The 18183-nt window shown below is 42.9% G+C and overlaps 1 protein-coding gene across 1 annotated transcript in view; it reads right to left on the minus strand.

Moving 5' to 3' along the window:
* Positions 1-18183, minus strand: part of hps1 (HPS1 biogenesis of lysosomal organelles complex 3 subunit 1) — a 58348-nt gene that overhangs the window by 18485 nt on the left and 21680 nt on the right. The window contains exons 7-10 of the mRNA XM_059947105.1: positions 12134-12203; positions 8670-8719; positions 6645-6812; positions 34-213 (exon numbers count right to left, since the gene is read on the minus strand). Coding sequence (XP_059803088.1) covers positions 34-213; positions 6645-6812; positions 8670-8719; positions 12134-12203 — 468 coding nt within the window. The remainder of the gene's footprint in view (positions 1-33; positions 214-6644; positions 6813-8669; positions 8720-12133; positions 12204-18183) is intronic.

Consider the following 18183-nt stretch of genomic DNA (forward strand, 5'->3'; position numbering starts at 1 on the left):
TATCAATAACATATCATCACGTCACCCGATTACCTGCTGCTTTGGGACTCCAACAGCCTTAATGAACTTATCCATCTTTTGCCTTAGGTCTGACAAGTTGGGATGAACACGAGAAGAGAGTCCGAGCTCCTGTCCCTCACTTAGTCTGGCCTCCAGCACAGCGAATGCATCCAGGAGATGATACAAAGTCACTGCAACTTGACTGTTAGGAACCTGCCAGTAAAGAAATTAAGTAAACTCGTTAGTGACAATAAAATAATCCTTTCACTGGGATTAAATTTGTGAAAGGTCCAGGGAGCACTTTCTGCAGGAATTAGGTCTAATTTCAGAGCACATTCCATTACAGCCCTCCAAAGTTTAAATTTAAAACCCAATAAAGGCAATATCAGTATCAGGAGTGTTGTATTGATTTTTAATGAAGGCATAGCGATATAATTAGTTGCTTATCTGACTTAATATTACCAGCTGGTAGAGATAATTGTAGCTACTATCATCAGAATAGTAACTATAACTACAGGTAGAGGAGCCTTAGGTTCTACACCGCCAAGAGCAGGAACAGTTATTACCCTACAATCAGGTTGCTGAACCAGCGTGGATAATGTCATTCACCTCAACAATGAACTCTTTCCACAACCTACAGCCTCGCTTTTGCAGACTTTACATCTGATCATTTCAGTTCTATTTTTTATTTTCACATTTTGTCTTCTTTTGTAAGTTGGTTATTTTTAAGTATAACTTTTCATCTACTTTCCTGTAAATGTCTGCAAGAAGATGCATCTCAAGGTGCACGGTAACATGCAGTTTGATAATAAATTCACTTTGACTCAAGGAACCTGGTGCGTTCACCTGACAGAACGAGGAATAAAGCAAAGTGTTATACTAATAATTGCGTATCAAATGATGTTTTGTTTTCCCACATTGATCCTTCCTGAATAACTAACTTCTCTATTCTTTGCTTTCGCATGTCACGAGATACCAGACTGGAAGCTGAAGTACTTCCACAAGTTAGCCCGAAAGTTCATCCCAGCCATACATCTTGCACTCTTCGAAAAGCACTGCCATGAAGTCTGAGAGAAGAGAGCTCTAGTGTGGATCAGTCTGTTCTCTCTCATTACAGAGGGAGAAAAGGAATATCGGAAAGAGATCTTACACAGAAAAAGATATATAGCAAATCAATTAGCCGCAGAATTAAAATGTTGTTTCAGTTTTTAGGTACCATTCTTCAGAATCAACATTTTGCTTCCAGATGTGTTTTGAGCATGTTCATGTTTTTTTAAAAATAGCTCAACAACTTTGTATGAATAAGACTGTTAGGCTAGATGTGATTTCAGGACCTGGGACTAGGACAAGGGCACAGACCGAGTCCAGTGGCACGAGCATGAAGGAACAGACTGGTGCTTATTATCAAGGTCAGTTTGGGCACAAAACAGCAGGGATGACATTGAGACAACAGGGAGGTAGCTCGCATGAGGAGCATTTGATGGGGCTGTACAAGAAACTGGTCAGGCCACATTTGGAGTACAGCAAGCAGCTTTGGGCCCCATATCCAAGGAGGAACGTGTTGGCATTGGAGAGAGTCCAGAGATTTACGAGAATCAACCTGGGTATGAAAGAGTTAACACATGAAGAATGTTTGAAGGCTCTGGGCCTGTGCTGACTGGAGTTCAGAAGAATAACAGCAGTTTAGAAAGGTACATGATGGTAGGGGTATAGAAGGTCATGGTCCCGGTGCAGGTCGATAGGAGTAGGCAAATTAAATGGTTTAGTACATACTAGATGGGTCAAAGAGCCTGTTTCTGTGCTGAACGTTTCTATGACATCTCACTGAAATCTACTAAATATTGAAAGGCCTAAATAGAGTGGATGTGAAAAGGGAGAGTCCAGGACCAGTGGGCACAGCCTCATAATAGAAGAATGTCCTTTTGGAACAGAAGGAGGAATTTCTTCAGAGAGTGGTGAATCTGTGGAATTCACTGGCACATTCAATTTATTGGGTACATTTAAAGCAAAGGTTGATCGGTTCTTGACTAGTAAAGACATCAAAGGTTACAGGCGGAATGCAGGGGAATGAGGGGGAAATAGATCAGCTATGACTGAGTGGTGGAGCAGACTCAATGGATGCTCCCATGTTTTATGAACTTAAGGGCAGTGTCTAATACAAGGAAGTATGAAGAATAGTTTTAAAATATCTTTGTAATGTTATTCACTGTGTGGATGTTTTTTGACCCAACATGTCTATGTCAACCTTGAAATCTAAACTCATCTCCTCTGCCTGCACTTATTTCACATCTCTCGCTTCCTGTCTGTTCATGTGCCTGCCCAAATGCCTCTTAAACATTGCTGTTGGATCTGCCTCTATCGTCTTCCTTGGCAGCACAATTTAGGCTCCTATCACTTGTTTTGTAGAAAAAAAACACTTACCTTGTATAGTACCCAATCTCCCTCGGGATCAATAAAGTATGTCTGTCTGTCTAGTACCACATGCAAAATGCTAGTGGAACTCAGTAGGTCAGACAGGAGAGGAATAAACAGTCGATGGTTTGGGCTGAGACCCTTCATGAGTCCCAGTGAAGGATCTTGACTGAAACATCAACTGGTTATTCCTCTCCATGGCAGAAAAAGGGTTAAGGACTTCTGCCACCGTTGCTGCCTGACCTGCTGAGTTCCTCCAGCACTCTGTATGTGTTACTCTGGATTTCCAGCACCTGCAGAATCTTTTCTCTCTATGATTCGCACAATGTCTTCTTTAAACTATCACAACTCATCTTAAAGATGTGCCAGACATGTTTATTTCAATAAGAGCAAAGAGGAATAAATTGGGACAGGCACAGGGATCAAGTGTGCCACTGAGAAGCAGAATAAACATCAGTGTGGACTGATTAGGCTGCATAATCTTTATGAGTCGTCAGGTGGTAATAAAAATAATCTGCATTTACACAAATCCTTTAGTATATTAAAATCAGGAAATCTGGCAGATTAGAGACAGAGGTGTTTGGCAGTGGCAGGAATAATTTTCAAAAATTTCATGAATCATTCTGAATATGGAAAGGTGAAAAGCACTAGATTCATGAAGGAATGCCTGAGAAGCTCCAGTTTGCCCACTGGAGCAACAGGTCCACAGCAGATGCCACCCCGTTTGCTCTTCACTCAACCCTGGAACATCTGGACAGCAAAGTCTTTATCAACCACAGCTCAGCAGTCACTACTACTATCCCCTCAAAGTTAATCAATAAGCTTCATGGCCTCAGTACAGGTGCCCCCCCGCCCCCCGTTCTTATGAAACCTTTCTTAAGCCGAAATGGCGTAAAGCGAAGAACCATTAATTTACACTGGAAAAATTTTCGTAAAAGTGAAAATCTTCTTTGTAATGTGAAAACAGGTTACTAATGCAGGTCTTTTGTAAAAGCGAAGTGGCGTAAAGTGAACATCCGTAAAGCAGGGGACACCTGTACATCCTTGTGTAATTGATCCTGGATTTCCTCACTTGCACATCCCAGTCCGTTCAGATTGACATCTCTACAATCTCCATCAGCACAGGTACACCACAAGGCTGTGTGCTCAGTCATAAGTATAAAGTGAGTGGAGCAGGGTGCTGTGCGGCTAACCACAGCTCCAATGCCATATTCAAGTTTGCTGACGACACCAGAGTCATAGTTGAATCAAAGGCGGTGAGGAATCAGCATATAGCAGGGAGACTGGAACCTGGCTGAGTGTTGTCATAACAACAACCTCTTACTGAATGTCAGCAAGACGAAGGAGCTAATTATAGACTTCAGGAGAAAGAAACCAGAGGTCCACGAGTCAGTCCTCATCCGAGGGTCAGCAGTGGAATGGTTAGCAAATTAAAATTTCTAGGTCTTATTATTTTAGAGGACTCCTCCTGGGCTGAGCACGCAAGTGCAGTTATGAAGAAAGCACATCAGTGACTACTTCCCTAGAAGTTTTCAGAGATTCAGCATGACATCTAAAATATTGACAAACTTCTATGGATGTGTAGTGGAGAGCAGGTTGGTTGGCTACCTCACAACCTGGCATGGAAACACCAATGCCCTTGAAAAGAAAATCCTACAGGAAGTAGTGGACATGGGCCCTGTCCATCACAGGTAAAGAACTCCCAACCATTGTGCCCATCTACGTGAAACGCTGTAGCTGGAAAGCAACATCTGTCATCAAGAACAAGCATCCAGGCCTTTCTTTCTTCTTGTTGCTACCATCATGAAGATACAAGTGTCTCAGGACCCACACCACCAGGTTCAAGAACAGTTATTGCCCCTCAACCATCAGGCTCCTGAACCAGAGGGGACACCTTGACTTAATTTCACTTGCCCCATCATTCATATGTTCCTACAACAGATGGACTCACTTTCAACGACTCTTCATCTTATGTTCTCAATATGTATTGTTTATTTATTATTTGTTTCTGTACTTTGCACACTTTGTTGTCTTCTGCGCACTGGCTGAAAGTCCTAGTTGGGCGGTCTTTCATTGACTCTGTTATGGTTATTATTCAATAGATTCAGTGAGTACATCAACAAGAAAAGGGATCTCAGGGTTGTATGTACTTTGAATGTTGAATGGAAGTTCTGCTCACTGTTCTCCGAGCAGAAGCTGGGGAATGAAACAGTACAACAACAGGCCTTTCTGTCCGCACTGTTTTGCTGAACTAATTAAACTCTTAATTATATGCCTACCTAAGCAAATCCTTTCTGCCTGATATCCATATCCCTCCATTTGCCCCACATCCACATGCCTATCTAAGAACCTCTTGAAGACCTCTATCATATTGGCCTCCAGCATCAATTCTGGCAGCACATTCCAGGCACTCACTACTGTGTGTATTAAGAAAGTTGCCTCAAGTTTTTAAAGTTACCATCTCACCTTAAATGCATGCCCTCCAGTATCAGACATTTCAACCTTAGGAAAAAATACCAGATATCTGATTTTTTAAAAAATTTACTTTATGTTATTTAGAACAGGCTCTTCCAGCCCAATGAGCCATATTACCCAGTAGCTCACCTACAGTATTCAACACCAACCTGATCACAGGGCAATTTTACAGTAAGCAAATAACCTACTGACAGATATGTCGTTGGAACATGGGATCGATGCCCCTCAAAATCTTATAAACCTCTAACGGAACTCTCCTCAGCCTCCGTCACTCCAGAGAAAACAACCCCGGTTTATCCAACTTCTGACAAGACACTCTCATATCCAAGCTACTAAATCTCTACTAAAATCTCTTCTGTACTCTTTCCAAAGCCTCACCACCCTTCCAACAATAAAGCCAAACAAGATTTTTACAACAGAATCTCCAGAATCTTGAACTCTTGATGAAAGTCAGCTGTATATTCCTCTCCATACCTGATCTGCCAAGTTCCTCCAGCATTTTGTGCGTTCTGCTCAGCACCTGCAGAATTGTGTTCGTGAACTCAACGCTATGAAATATCGGGCATTCCTTGGAACCATAAGGTCATCTTAATATTACAAGCAAGCTGGAGGCAGAACTACCAAGCCCCTCGTGGCTGCCCATCATTCAGTTAAGAACATCTCTGATCTAGAGCATTACTTCAGAAACATAAACGAGACAGGAAAAATTATGGCTAAAGTGATCGTTTCAAAGAGGCATTGCCCAAAATTACATGTACTAAATTTAATATATTATGATTAGGTCACAGGCAGCATGGTAGCATAGCAGTTAGTATAATGCTTTACAGCACCTGCAATTGGAAAGATGGATTCTGCCTGTTACACCGCTGGCGGTTAGGACAGCAATGAAGATCCTCCATCTCTGGCGGTGTCATCATGTCAGTACCTTCCTCTCGTTTTCACTACTATCAGTCATGCAAGTCCCGGGTGGAGACTCAAGAATACTGTCGCACTCAAGTGCAAAAGATTCTTCATTGCTGTTTTCATTACAATTTTGTTTTGACCAATCAGGGTTGTTGGCCCTGAGCCGAACCCCCAAACCTGGAGGTCTGGTGGACCGCTCCCAGTCTGCCCTCCACTGTTTGGCATGGGTGACCCTACCAAAAGCCAAAGCATAAAGCCAGCATAGCGCTCTGGGTCATTGAGGCAAGCAAGCCACCAAACCCAACAACAAGGCTGCAGTCCTCTTGGAGGAACAACTGGAAGATTGAGGGTCAATTCCATCGCTGCCTGTAACGAGTTTGTCTGCTCTCCCCATGACTGCGTGGGTTTCCTCCAGGAGCTCCGGTTTCGGCCCACATTCCAAAGAGACATATGGGTTGGTACCTTGTGGACATACTATGTCCCCAGCATGCCCTCAGACTGTCTTAGTCATTGATGCAAATGATGTACTTCACTGTATGTTTCAATGTACACTTGACAGAAAGAGCTAATCTTTAAACTGACCATCCTCTGAATGAACCAATCGTTGTGTAAAAGGTCAATTATCTCGGTGGTAGTCCATTTGGCCTTTCACACTCACGCCAGCCATAAACAAATCTTAGGTTAAAGCCACTTCCCAGATATTGACCCACAGGCCAGCAGTCTGTGGCTCTTTTCGACACCAGATTAAGTACAGCAACGTTTGTTTCCACCCACTTTTCAGGCAGTGTTTTCTGTGGTCAATAAAGTTGGTCACGAGTTTGGTCAATAAAGTTAATCTTGATCTTTAAGCTTACCTTACTGAGCAGCACCAGAGAGATGCCAAACCAAAGGGAAATACAATACATGTTGTAGGGCATCACGGGGCAGTAACTATCCTTTGTATTGGATTCCAGGAAAACTCTGAGGGGAGCAGAAACCCCTGAAGACGATGATTCAAGAGCCTGCGGGGCACCTTTTGCAACCTAAGCATCAGAAACAAGGCATTATCGTGTGAAGATCACTATCTTGTCAAAGTACAGATTAACACTCAAAGAAAACGACATGATTGGAGACCCAAGAATGGCAAATATTTGTAACATCATAACACAGGACTTCATGGTGTGGCCAATCAGTGTCAAGAACTTGAAGGGCCTCAGCTCGTAACGTCAACTGTTTATTCCCCTCCATTGATGCTGTGACCTGCTGGTGTTCCTCCAGCTTTTTGTGTGCGCTGCTCAAGATCTCCAGCAGCTGCAAAGTCTTAATTAAGAACCCTGACCATTTTTACTTCTGTCTGTAGCAGCCCTTTCAGTATCAAGTCGAGTTAGATCTGCCACAAGGCCACTGAGGAAGCATGGTGACAAAGCAGTTACCACTGCTGCCTCGTAGCTCCGGGGATTGGCCCCTGTCCCAATCTGATCTTGAGCGCTGTGTGAAGCCTGCACATTCTCCTAAAACTATGTGGATCTCCTATGTAAACTCTCCCCTACCATAGGCTGATGAAAAACAAGATCAAAAGGCAGGGGTGGGGGGGTGGGGGGGTGTAATGGGTTTATTAGGACAACATGTTCCACAGGTACATGGGAATAAGGAGGGGGAAAGGAATCACATGGAAATTATTGGCCAAATGGTTTCATTCTATGTTACTTTATTTCAAGTTTATTGCCATTCAAACATATACAGCTAAAGAAAACATAATTCTAGGGTGCAAAACACCATACATATAGTCACAATTCAGCACATACAACCACAAAATAATATTAGCAATAATCCCCGCGTAGCATGGACTGAAGATTAACATAAAGTACAAAATGCTTAATTTTATTACTTCTTTAGTATTTGCCTAATTTGCTTTCTTTTACAATGGATGTTTGCTAGTCTTTGTTATGTATTTTTTAATAAATTCTATTGTATGTCTGAATTTCTCTACAAATGCCTGTAAGAAAACTAATCTCAAGGTAGAATGTGGTGACATATTGTTACCTTGAAAATAATTTTACTTTGAACGGGAAGCCAAGGCAGATTTCATGGGTGTCCTTATTGAAATATGCTGAGAAAAGCCACTAACATTTATAGAAACATAGAACATAGGTGCAGGCGTAGGCCATTCGGCCCTTTGAGCCTGCACCGCCATTCAGTATGATCATGGCTGGTCATCCAACTCAGAACCCTGTACCTGCTTTCTCTCCATACCCCCTGATCCCTTTAGCCACAAGGGCCATATCTAACTTCCTCTTAAATATAGCCAATGAACCGGCCTCAACTGTTTCCTGTGGCAGAGAATTCCACAGATTCACCACTCTCTGTGTGAAGAAGTTTTTCTTCATCTCGGTCCTAAAAGGATTCCCCTTTATCCTTAAACTATGACCCCTCGTTCTGGACTTCCCCAACATCAGAAACAATCTTCCTGCATCTAGCCTGTCCAATCCCTTTAGAATTTTATACATTTCAATCAGATCCCCCCTCAATCTTCTAAATTCCAGTGAGTATAAGCCTAGTCGATCCAGTCTTTCTTCATATGAAAGTACTGATATACTGAATCTTAGTTCTAATACTGTAATTGCATATGCGTCAGCTACTTTAATAACAAAGCAGATTATGTTTTAAAAGAGCTTTTAAAATGCAAAATTTTTCCCCAAATCCAAAATAAGCTTGCTTCTCCTTGTTTCCAGATGCTCTGTTAATCATTTCGAACCATCTGCAGGTGCCAAGGGCCCATTGAAGAGAGCTGCTTAATACAGAGTCTAGCACTACGATGTTATCCATCGTCAAGCAACCCGACAGTTCAAATAACACAGAGATGCTGAAAGGTCACTCGTTAGTAAATTGTTACTGCCTACCTGTACCACTGGGTCTGTGAATTGGTGTGAACTACTTCCCACTGAGCCTCCTGCAGAGGGTAAAGTAAAACCCTGTTTAAAAAGCTACAATAGTAATCCATAATGTATGTTTAAATCTATAAAAAGTCTAAGCAAAATGTGGGGGAAAAACTTAAACAAAGAATACACATAATTTATCCCACTGACAAAAGCACTTTCACTACATGAAGTGAATCTGGGAAACCGTACTAGTAAGTCAAATTACTTGCCCCAGGGGTGCCGCAGTTAGCGCATCATTTTACAGCGCCAGCAACTGGGGTTCAATTCCCGCCGCCGTCTGTTTGGAGTTTGTACATTCTCCCTAGGACCATGTGGGTTTCCTCCAAGAGCCCCAGTTTCCTCCCACGTTCCAAAGGCATCCAGTTAGTTATGGGTGTGTTATGTTAGTGTCGTAAGCATAGTGAGACCTGCAGCCTGCCCAGCACAATTCTCGCTGATTTAACTTGACACAAATGATGTATTTCACTATTTTTAATAGTATGTGTGACAAAGCAAAACTAATCCAATCAGAAACAAGACAAGGTATTTCAGAGCCTATAAAAGAAAAATTATTCCCCCCCCCCCCGATAAGTTTTCATGTTTTATTGTTTTACAACATTAAATCACAGTGGATTTAATTTGACTTTGACACTGATCATCAGAAAAAGATTGGTCAAAGTGAAAACAGCTCTATAAAGTGATCTAAATTAATTATAAACAGAAAACAAAATATTTGATTGCATAAGTTTGCACTCCCTTTAATATGACATGCCAAATCATCACTGGTGCAGCCAATTGGTTTTAGAAGTCACATAATTAATTATATGGAGATCTGGTCTTGGAGGCCTGTATGCAGTCAAGGTGTTTCAATTGATTGTAGTAAAAATACACCTGTGTCTGGAAGAGCCAACTGCTGGTGAGTCAGTATCCTGGCAAAAACTACATCATGAAGACAAAAAGAACAATTCAAGCAACTTTGCAAAAAGGTTATTGAAAAGCACAAGTCAGGAGATGGATACAAGAAGATTTCCAAGTCACTGAATATCCCTTGGAGTACAGTGAAGTCAATCATCAAATGGAAAGAATATGGCACAGCTGTAGATCTGCCTAGAGCAGTCCTCTAAAACTGAGTGACTGTGCAATGGGACTAGACTAAGCTTTTTGGCCATCAGACTAAATGCTATACTGCATATCATCAAAACACACCATCCTGACCGTGAAGCACGGTGGTGACTGCATCAGGCTGTGGGGATACTTCACTGCAGCAGGCCCCTAGACAGCTTGTGAAGGTAGGGGGTAAAGTGAATGCAGCAAGATACAGGGAAATCGTGGAGTCTGCAAGGGAACAGTGACTGGTGGGGGTGGGGGGGGGAAGAGGAGAGAGAAGATTTGTTTTCCAGCAAGACAATGACCCCAAGTATTAAGCCTCAGCTACACAGGAATGCCTTAACAATAACAAAGTTAATGTCCTGGACTGGCCAAGTCAGAGTCCAGACATCAATTCAATCGAGAATTTGTGGCTGGACTTGAAAAGGACTGTTCACTCACAATCCCCATGTAATCTGACAGAGCTTGAGCAGCTTTGTAAAGAAAAATGGGGAAGAATTGCAGTGTTTAGATGTGCAAAGCTGATAGAGACCTATCCACACAGACCCATGGCTGTAATGCTGCCAAAGGTGTATAATAAATACTGACTTGAAGGGGGTGAATAATTATGCAATCCATTATTTTGTGTTTAATTGTAATAAATGTAGAGCAATTGTAGAAATTTGTTTTCACTTTGACACAAAAGAGCCCTTTCTGTTAATCAGTGTTAAAAAAGTCAAATTAAATCCACAATGATTTGATGATGTAAAACAATAAAACATGAAACTTCCAAGGGGGAGTGGATACTTTTTATAGGCACAGTGTATAAATCGCAGCCTGGGTATTACCAAAATAAACAGCCAGTCCTACAGATAGAAACGAGACAGCAGGCACGTGACAGCTCCCGTCGTTTACAATGTAGCAGTGAAGGAGCACATCTTTGCACGACCTTCCCGCTCAGCTCGTGATTCTCTCAATTCCTTACACTGTCACTGACTCTTACCTAAATGCCTATAACTTATAGTCAGCTAATTCATCCAGAAGAGGAATGATGCCAAATACAATCTTATCATTACTATGCGCAGTAACATCACAAACACTAAGACGCTATTCTCTGCACGGGCAGCACTGTGATACAGATGGGAGAGCTGCTCTCTCACAGCTCGAGCGACCTTGCTTCAAATTCTGAACACTGCTGCCACCTGTGTGAAGACAGCGACCGCAGAACATTTGTTGAAACTGTGACAGTCATGCTAACCAGGATAATTTCAGATTTTAATTTTGCTGCAGTCAACTAGAGAGTTATATTAGTTCCACATCATAGAATGCAGAGTCACACAAGGTTGAAAAGGCCCTTCAGCCCATCAAGTCTGTGCCGAATGTTCACTTACACTAATCCTTAAGGGCTTTACTTGTCACGTGCACATCAACATACAATGCATCATTTGCAGCAACAACCAGAGTCCGAGGATGGGCCAGCAGCAGCCTGCAATTTTTAACACGCATCCCACGTCAGTTTAGCTTGCCTAACAGGATTCTGTGCAAATAATCCTAATTAACACATCTCTGGAATATGGGAGGAAACCAGAGCACCTGGAGAAACCCACGGAGTCACAGGGAGAATGTGCAAACTCCTTACAGGCAGTGTTCGGAATTCACCCCGGATCTTAAAACAAAAATCCAGACTAATCTTAATTTATTCTCCACACAGTTCCCACAAGCACCCCCTCCCCTTCCCTCCCCAAGATTTTAATCACTCACCGATACACTAGGGGCAACTTTTAGCGGCCAATTAATGTCTACCTGCACTCCTATGGAATGTGGGAAGATGGCCGTACAGTCACCGGAAGGAGACATGCAAACTCCATAAAGACAGTTGTTTGGAGGATGAACATTTAAACAAGAGTGGGTGCCTGATTCCGAGTAAGGCGATGGTGTCTCCACGGGATAAGATAAGAAGAACAGAAGAAGAGGCGGACCCAGGAGCATGGCGGCTAGCACAACGCTATTGCACCTTGAGGTGAGAGAGTTCGCAGTTCAATTCTGGCATCCTCTGCAAGAAAGTTTGTACCTTCATCCTGTGAGAGTGTGGGTTTCCTCTCACAGTTCAAAATCATACCAGTCAGTAGGTTAATTGGTCATTGTAAATTACCCTGTGACTAGGTTAGGGTTAAATGGGGGGGGGGGGGGAGAGGGATGCTGGGTGCCACGATTCCTTGCGCTGGAAAGGCCTGCTCTGCGTGACCTCTAACTAAATAAAAGTTTTTCCAAAACCAAGTGGGATGGGTGCTTGACTGTCCTCAACACAATGGAGAGGGGATCCTGACAGAGATTTGTTGCACGAGCTGCTCCAAACACACCTTCTCCTTGTGCAGCAGGCGACCACCCAGTGGCATCAAATTCTTTCGTTTCCGCTGTTTTCTCCGAATCCTGTTGGAACAAATCTTCAGATTTCCAAATCAAGCCACAACTGCCTTAGTTTTTATTTGAGAACTAAAATCTCCAGTTTCTGATGGAAGGTCTTTGACCTGAGACATTCATAATGCCATAGATCATTACAGCCACGGAAACAGGCCCTTCAGCCCATCTCTCTAGGCTAGTGCTAACATGCTGAATATCTGCCACACTATGCTTGTTCCTTCAGGTTTTTCAGTTACTTTGTACTTTCACTAATTATTTTGGAGAAGGAAGTCTGAGAATCTTTTTGATTCTCTTTATGATTTCTTCTTCTCATCAGAGTTAAGAGAGACAGGACTGCACAGGCGGGTGACATCGGGCAGTGAAGCATGGAAGATTTAAAAGGAATGCAGCGGAGTGAGCAGGGAGCAGAGTGAAGGCTTAAGGGCTTGAGCTCAGCGGGCGAGGCAAGGTAGGTTTAGGTTTCAATTTTTCCTGTTATTTGAGGAAAGGGGGAAGTATGAGGGTGAGGGCAGCTTGTTGTTCTCGGTGTCGGATGTGGGAGGTCCTGGAATCTCCTAGCCTCCCGGACATCCACATCTGCGCCAGGTGCGCCGAACTGCAGCTCCTAAGGGACCGTGTTAGGGAACTGGAGCTGCAGCTCGATGACCTTCGTCTGGTCAGAGAGAGTTAGGAGATGATAGAGAGGAGTTACAGGCAGGTGGTCACTCCGGGGCCACGGGAGGCAGACAGGTGGGTCACGGTCAGGAGAGGGAAGGGGAAGAGTCAGGTACTAGAGAGTACCCCAATGGCTGTACCCCTTGACAATAAGTACTCCTGTTTGAGTACAGTTGGGGGTGGGGGGACAGCCTACCTGAGGGAAGCAGCAGTGGCCACACCTCTGGCACAGAGTCCGGCCCTGTGGCTCAGAAGGGTAGGGAAAGGAAGAGGAAGGCAGTAGTAATAGGGGACTTGATAGCTAAGGGGTCAGATAGGCAATTCTGTGGACACAGTCAGGAGACCCGGATGGTAGCTTGCCTCCCTGGTGCCAGGGTCCGGGATGTTTCTGATCGCGTCCAAGATATCCTGAAGTGGGAGAGTGAAGAGCCAGAAGTCATGGTACACGTAGGTACCAATGACATAGGTGGAAAAAGGGAATAAGTCCGGAAAGGAGAATATAGGGAGTTAGGAAGGGAGTTGAGAAGAAGGACTGCAAAGGTAGTAATAGACAATAGACAGTAGGTGCAGGAGTAGGCTACTCGGCCCTTCTAGCCAGCACCACCATTCGCTGTGATTATGGCTGATCATACACAATCAGTACCCCGCTCCTACCCTCTCCCCATATCCCTTGGCCCCACTATCTATAAGAGCTCTATCTAACTCTCTCCTGAATACATCCAGAGACTTGGCCTCCTCTGCCTTCTGGGGCAGAGCATTCCACATATCCACCACTCGCTGGGTGAAAAAGTTTTTCTGCATCTCAGTTCTAAATGGCCTACCCCTTATTCTTAAACTGTGGCCTCTAGTTCTGGACTCGCCCATCATGCTTCCTGCCTCCAGTGTGTCCAATCCCTTAATAATCTTCTATGTCTCAATCAGATCCCCTCTCATCCTTCTAAATTCCAGTGTATACAAGCCCAGTCGTTCTAATCTTTCAACATATGACAGTCCCGCCATTCCGGGAATTAACCTCATGAACCTACGCTGCACTCCCTCAATAGCAAGAATGTCCTTCCTCAAATTTGGAGACCAAAACTGCACACAATACTCCGGGGGGGGTCTCACCAGGGCCCTGTACAGCTGCAGAAGGACCTCTTTACTCCTATACTCAATTCCTCTTGTTATAAAGGTCAGCATGCCATTAGCTTTCTTCACTGCCTGCTGTACCTGCATGCTTAGTTTCATTGACTGATGTACAAGAACACCTAGATCTCGTTGTGCTTCCCCTTTTCCTAACTTGACTCCATTTAGATAGTAATCTGCCTTCCTGTTCTTGCCACCAAAGTGGATAACCTCACATTTATCCACATTAAACTGCATCTGCCATACATTTGCCCACTCACCCAACCTGTCCAAGTCACCCTGCATTCTCATAACATCTTCCTGACATTTCACACTGCCAACCAGCTTTGTGTCATCAGCAAATTTGCTAATGTTACTTTTAATCCCTTCATCTAAATCATTAATATATATTGTAAACAGCTGCGGTCCCAGCACCGAACCTTGCGGTACCCCACTGGTCACAGCCTGCCATTCCGAAAGGGACCCGTTAATTGCTACCCTTTGTTTCCTGTCAGCCAGCCAATTTTCAATCCATGTCAGTACTCTGCCCCCAATACCATGTGCCCTAATTTTGCCCACTAATGTCCTATGTGGGACTTTATCAAAAGCTTTCTGGAAGTCCAGGTACACTACATCCACTGGCTCTCCCTTGTCCATTTTCATAGTTACATAGTAATCTTGGGATTACTGCCTATGCCACGCGACAGTGAGAGTAGGAATGGAATGAGGTGGAGGATAAATGCCTAGCTGAGGGATTGGAGCAGGGGGCAGGGATTCGTTTGTCGATCATTGGGACCTCTTTTGGGCAGGTGTGACCTGTACAAAAAAGACTGGTTGCACATGAATCCCAGGGGGACCAATATCCTGGCGGGGAGATTTGCGAAGGCTACTGGGGAGACTTTAAACTAGAATGGTTGGGGGGGTGGGTGGTAATCAAATTGAAGGGAATAGGAGAGAGGAGGTTAGTTCACAAATAGAGAAAGCTAGTAGACAGTGTGTGAGAGAGGATAGGAAGGTGACAGAGAAGGGGAGCGCTCAGACCGAAGATGTAGGGGGGAAAGAAGAAAAGATAACAAAGTTGTTTGCACCGTTAGGGATAAACAGAGAGTAAGAGGTGGAGAGTTTCTTAAATGCATCTATTTTAATGCTAGGAACATTGTAAGAAAGGTGGATGAGCTTAGAGCATGGATTGATACCTGGAAATATGATGTTGTAGCTATTAGTGAAACATGGTTGCAGGAGGGGTGATTGGCAACTAAATATTCCTGGATTTCGTTACTTCATGTGTGATAGAATTGGAGGGGCAAGAGGGGGAGGTGTTGCATTGCTTGTCAGAGAAAATATTATAGTGGTGCTTTGGCAAGATAGATTAGAGGGCTCATCTAGGGAGACTACTTGGGTGGAATTGAGGAATGGGAAAAGTGTAGTAACACTTATAGGGCTGTATTATAGACCACCTAATGGGGAGCGTGAATTGGAGGAGCAAATTTGTAAGGAGATAGCAGATATTTGTAGTAAGCACAAGGTTGTGATTGTGGGAGATTTTAAGTTTCCATACATAGACTGGGAAGCCCATTCTGTAAAGGGCTGGATGGTTTGGAGTTTGTAAAATGTGTGCAGGATAGTATTTTGCAGCAATACATAGAGGTACCAACTAGGGAAGGGGCAGTGTTGGATCTCCTGTTAGGGAATGAGATAGGTCAGGTGACAGAGGTATGTGTTGGGGAGCACTTCAGGTCCAGTGATCACAATGCCATTAGTTTCAATCTAATTATGGAGAAGGATAGGACTGGACCCAGGGTTGAGATTTTTGATTGGAGAAAGGCTAACTTTGAGGAGATGCGAAAGGATTTAGGAGTGGATTGGGACAATTTGTTTTATGGGAAGGATGTAATAGAGAAATGGAGGTCATTTAAAAGTGAAATTTTGAGGGAACAGAATCTTTATGTTCCTGTTAGGTTGAAAGGAACGGTTAAAAGTTTGAGACAGCCATGGTTTTCAAGGGATATTGGAAACTTGGTTCGGAAAAAGAGAGATCTACAGTAAATATAAGCAGCATGGAGTAAATGAGGTGCTCGAGGAATATAAAGAATGTAAAAAGAATCTTAAGAATTAGAAAAGCTAAAAGATATGAGGTTGCTTTTGCAAGTAAGGTGAAAATAAATCTGAAGGGTTTCTACAGTTATATTAATAGCAAAAGGATAGTGATGGATAAAATTGGTCCCTTAGAGAATCAGAGTGGACAGCTATGTGTGGAGCCAAAAGAGATGGGGGAGATTTTGAACAATTTCTTTTCTTCTGTATTCACTAAGGAGAAGGATATTGAATTATGTAAAGTAAGGGAAACAAGTAGGGTAGTTTTGGAAACTATGATGATTAAAGAAGAGGAAGTACTAGCGCTTTTAAAGAACATAAAAGTGGATAAGTCTCCAGGTCCTGACAGGATATTCCCTAGGACCTTGAGGGAAGTTAGTGTTGAAATAGCAGGGTCTCTGACAGAAATATTTCAAATGTCATTAGAAATGGGAATGTTGCCAGAGGACTGGTGAATCGCTCATGTGGTTCCATTGTTTAAAAAGGGTTCTAAGAGTAAACCTAGCAATTATCAGCCTGTAAGTTTGACGTCAGTGGTGGGTAAATTAATGGAAAGTATTCTTAGAGATGGTATATATAATTATCTGGATAGACAGCGTTTGATTAGGAACAGTCAACATGAATTTGTGCGTGGAAGGACATGTTTGACAAATCTTATTGAATTTTTTGAAGAGGTTACTAGGAAAATTGACGAGGGTAAAGCAGTGGATGTTGTCTATATGGACTTCAGTAAGGCCTATGACAAGGTTCCACACGGAAGGTTAGTTAGGATGGTTCAATCATTAGGTATTAATATTGAAGTAGTAAAATGGATTCAACAGTGGCTGGATGAGAGATGCCAGAGAGTAGTGCTGGATAACTGTTTGTCAGGTTGGAGGCCGGTGACTAGTGGTGTGCCTTAGGGATCTGTACTGGGTCCAATGGTGTTTGTCATACATTAATGATCTGGATGATGGGGTGGTAAATTTGATTAGTAAGTATGCAGATAATACTAAGATAGGTGGCGTTGTGGATAATGAAGTAGGTTTTCAAAGCTTGCAGAGAGATTTAGGCCAGTTAGAAGAGGGGGCTGAGCGATGGCAGATGGAGTTTAATGCTGCTAAGTGTGAGGTGCTACATTTTGGTAGGAATAATCAAAATAAGACATACATGGTAGATGGTAGGGCATTGAAGAATGCAATAGAACAGAGTGAACTAGGAATAATGGTGCATAGTTCCCTGAAGGTGGAATTTCATATGGATAGGGTGGTGAAGAAAGCTTTTAGTATGCTGGCCTTTATAAATCAGAGCATTGAGTATAGGAGTTAGGATGTAATGTTAAAATTGTACAAGGCATTGGTAAGGCCGAATTTGGATTATTGTGTACAGTTCTGGTCACTGAATTATAGGAAAGATGTCAACAAAATAGAGAGAGTACAGAGGAGATTTACTAGAATGTTACCTGGGTTTCAGCACCTAAGTTACAGAGAAAGGTTGAACAAGTTAGGTCTTTATTCTTTGGATCGTAGAAGGTTGAGGGGGGACTTGAAAGAGGTATTTAAAATTATGAGGGGGATAGATAGAGTTGACGTGGATAGGCTTTTTCCATTGAGAGTAGGGGAGATTCAAAAAAAAAGGATATGAGTTGAGAGTTAAGGGGCAAAAGGTTAGGGGTAACACAAGGGGGTAAGCTGTGTGAAATGAGCTTCCTGTAGAAGTGGTAGAGGCAGGTTCGATTTTGTCATTTAAAAAAAATTGGATAGGTATATGGACAGGAAAGGAATGGAGGGTTATGGGCTGAGTGCAGGTCAGTGGGACTAGGTGAGAGTAAACGTTCAGCATGGAGTAGAAGGACCGAGTTGGCCTGTTTCCCTGCTGTAATTGTTTTATGGTTATAATTTAGATTAAGATAGTGATTAAATAACAGTTTGCGGTCAATATTAATGACGGATACAGTTAGATAAGAGGGCCCAATTTACTGCAACCAAATTTGCTGACACTACCTCAGTGAGAAGGGACTTTCAGAGGAGGACACAAAGAATCTGCAATTTCTACCATTTTATTTTTGTAACTCAAAGTGTGAAGTAGTTTTCTATTGTTGTTACTTTGCTGTTTTTTCCATTTCTAAACCCTATGCCTTGAAGTGCTGAGCAATGAT

This window comes from Hypanus sabinus, chromosome 22, assembly GCF_030144855.1.
Source record: "Hypanus sabinus isolate sHypSab1 chromosome 22, sHypSab1.hap1, whole genome shotgun sequence".
Classification (NCBI taxonomy): domain Eukaryota; kingdom Metazoa; phylum Chordata; class Chondrichthyes; order Myliobatiformes; family Dasyatidae; genus Hypanus; species Hypanus sabinus.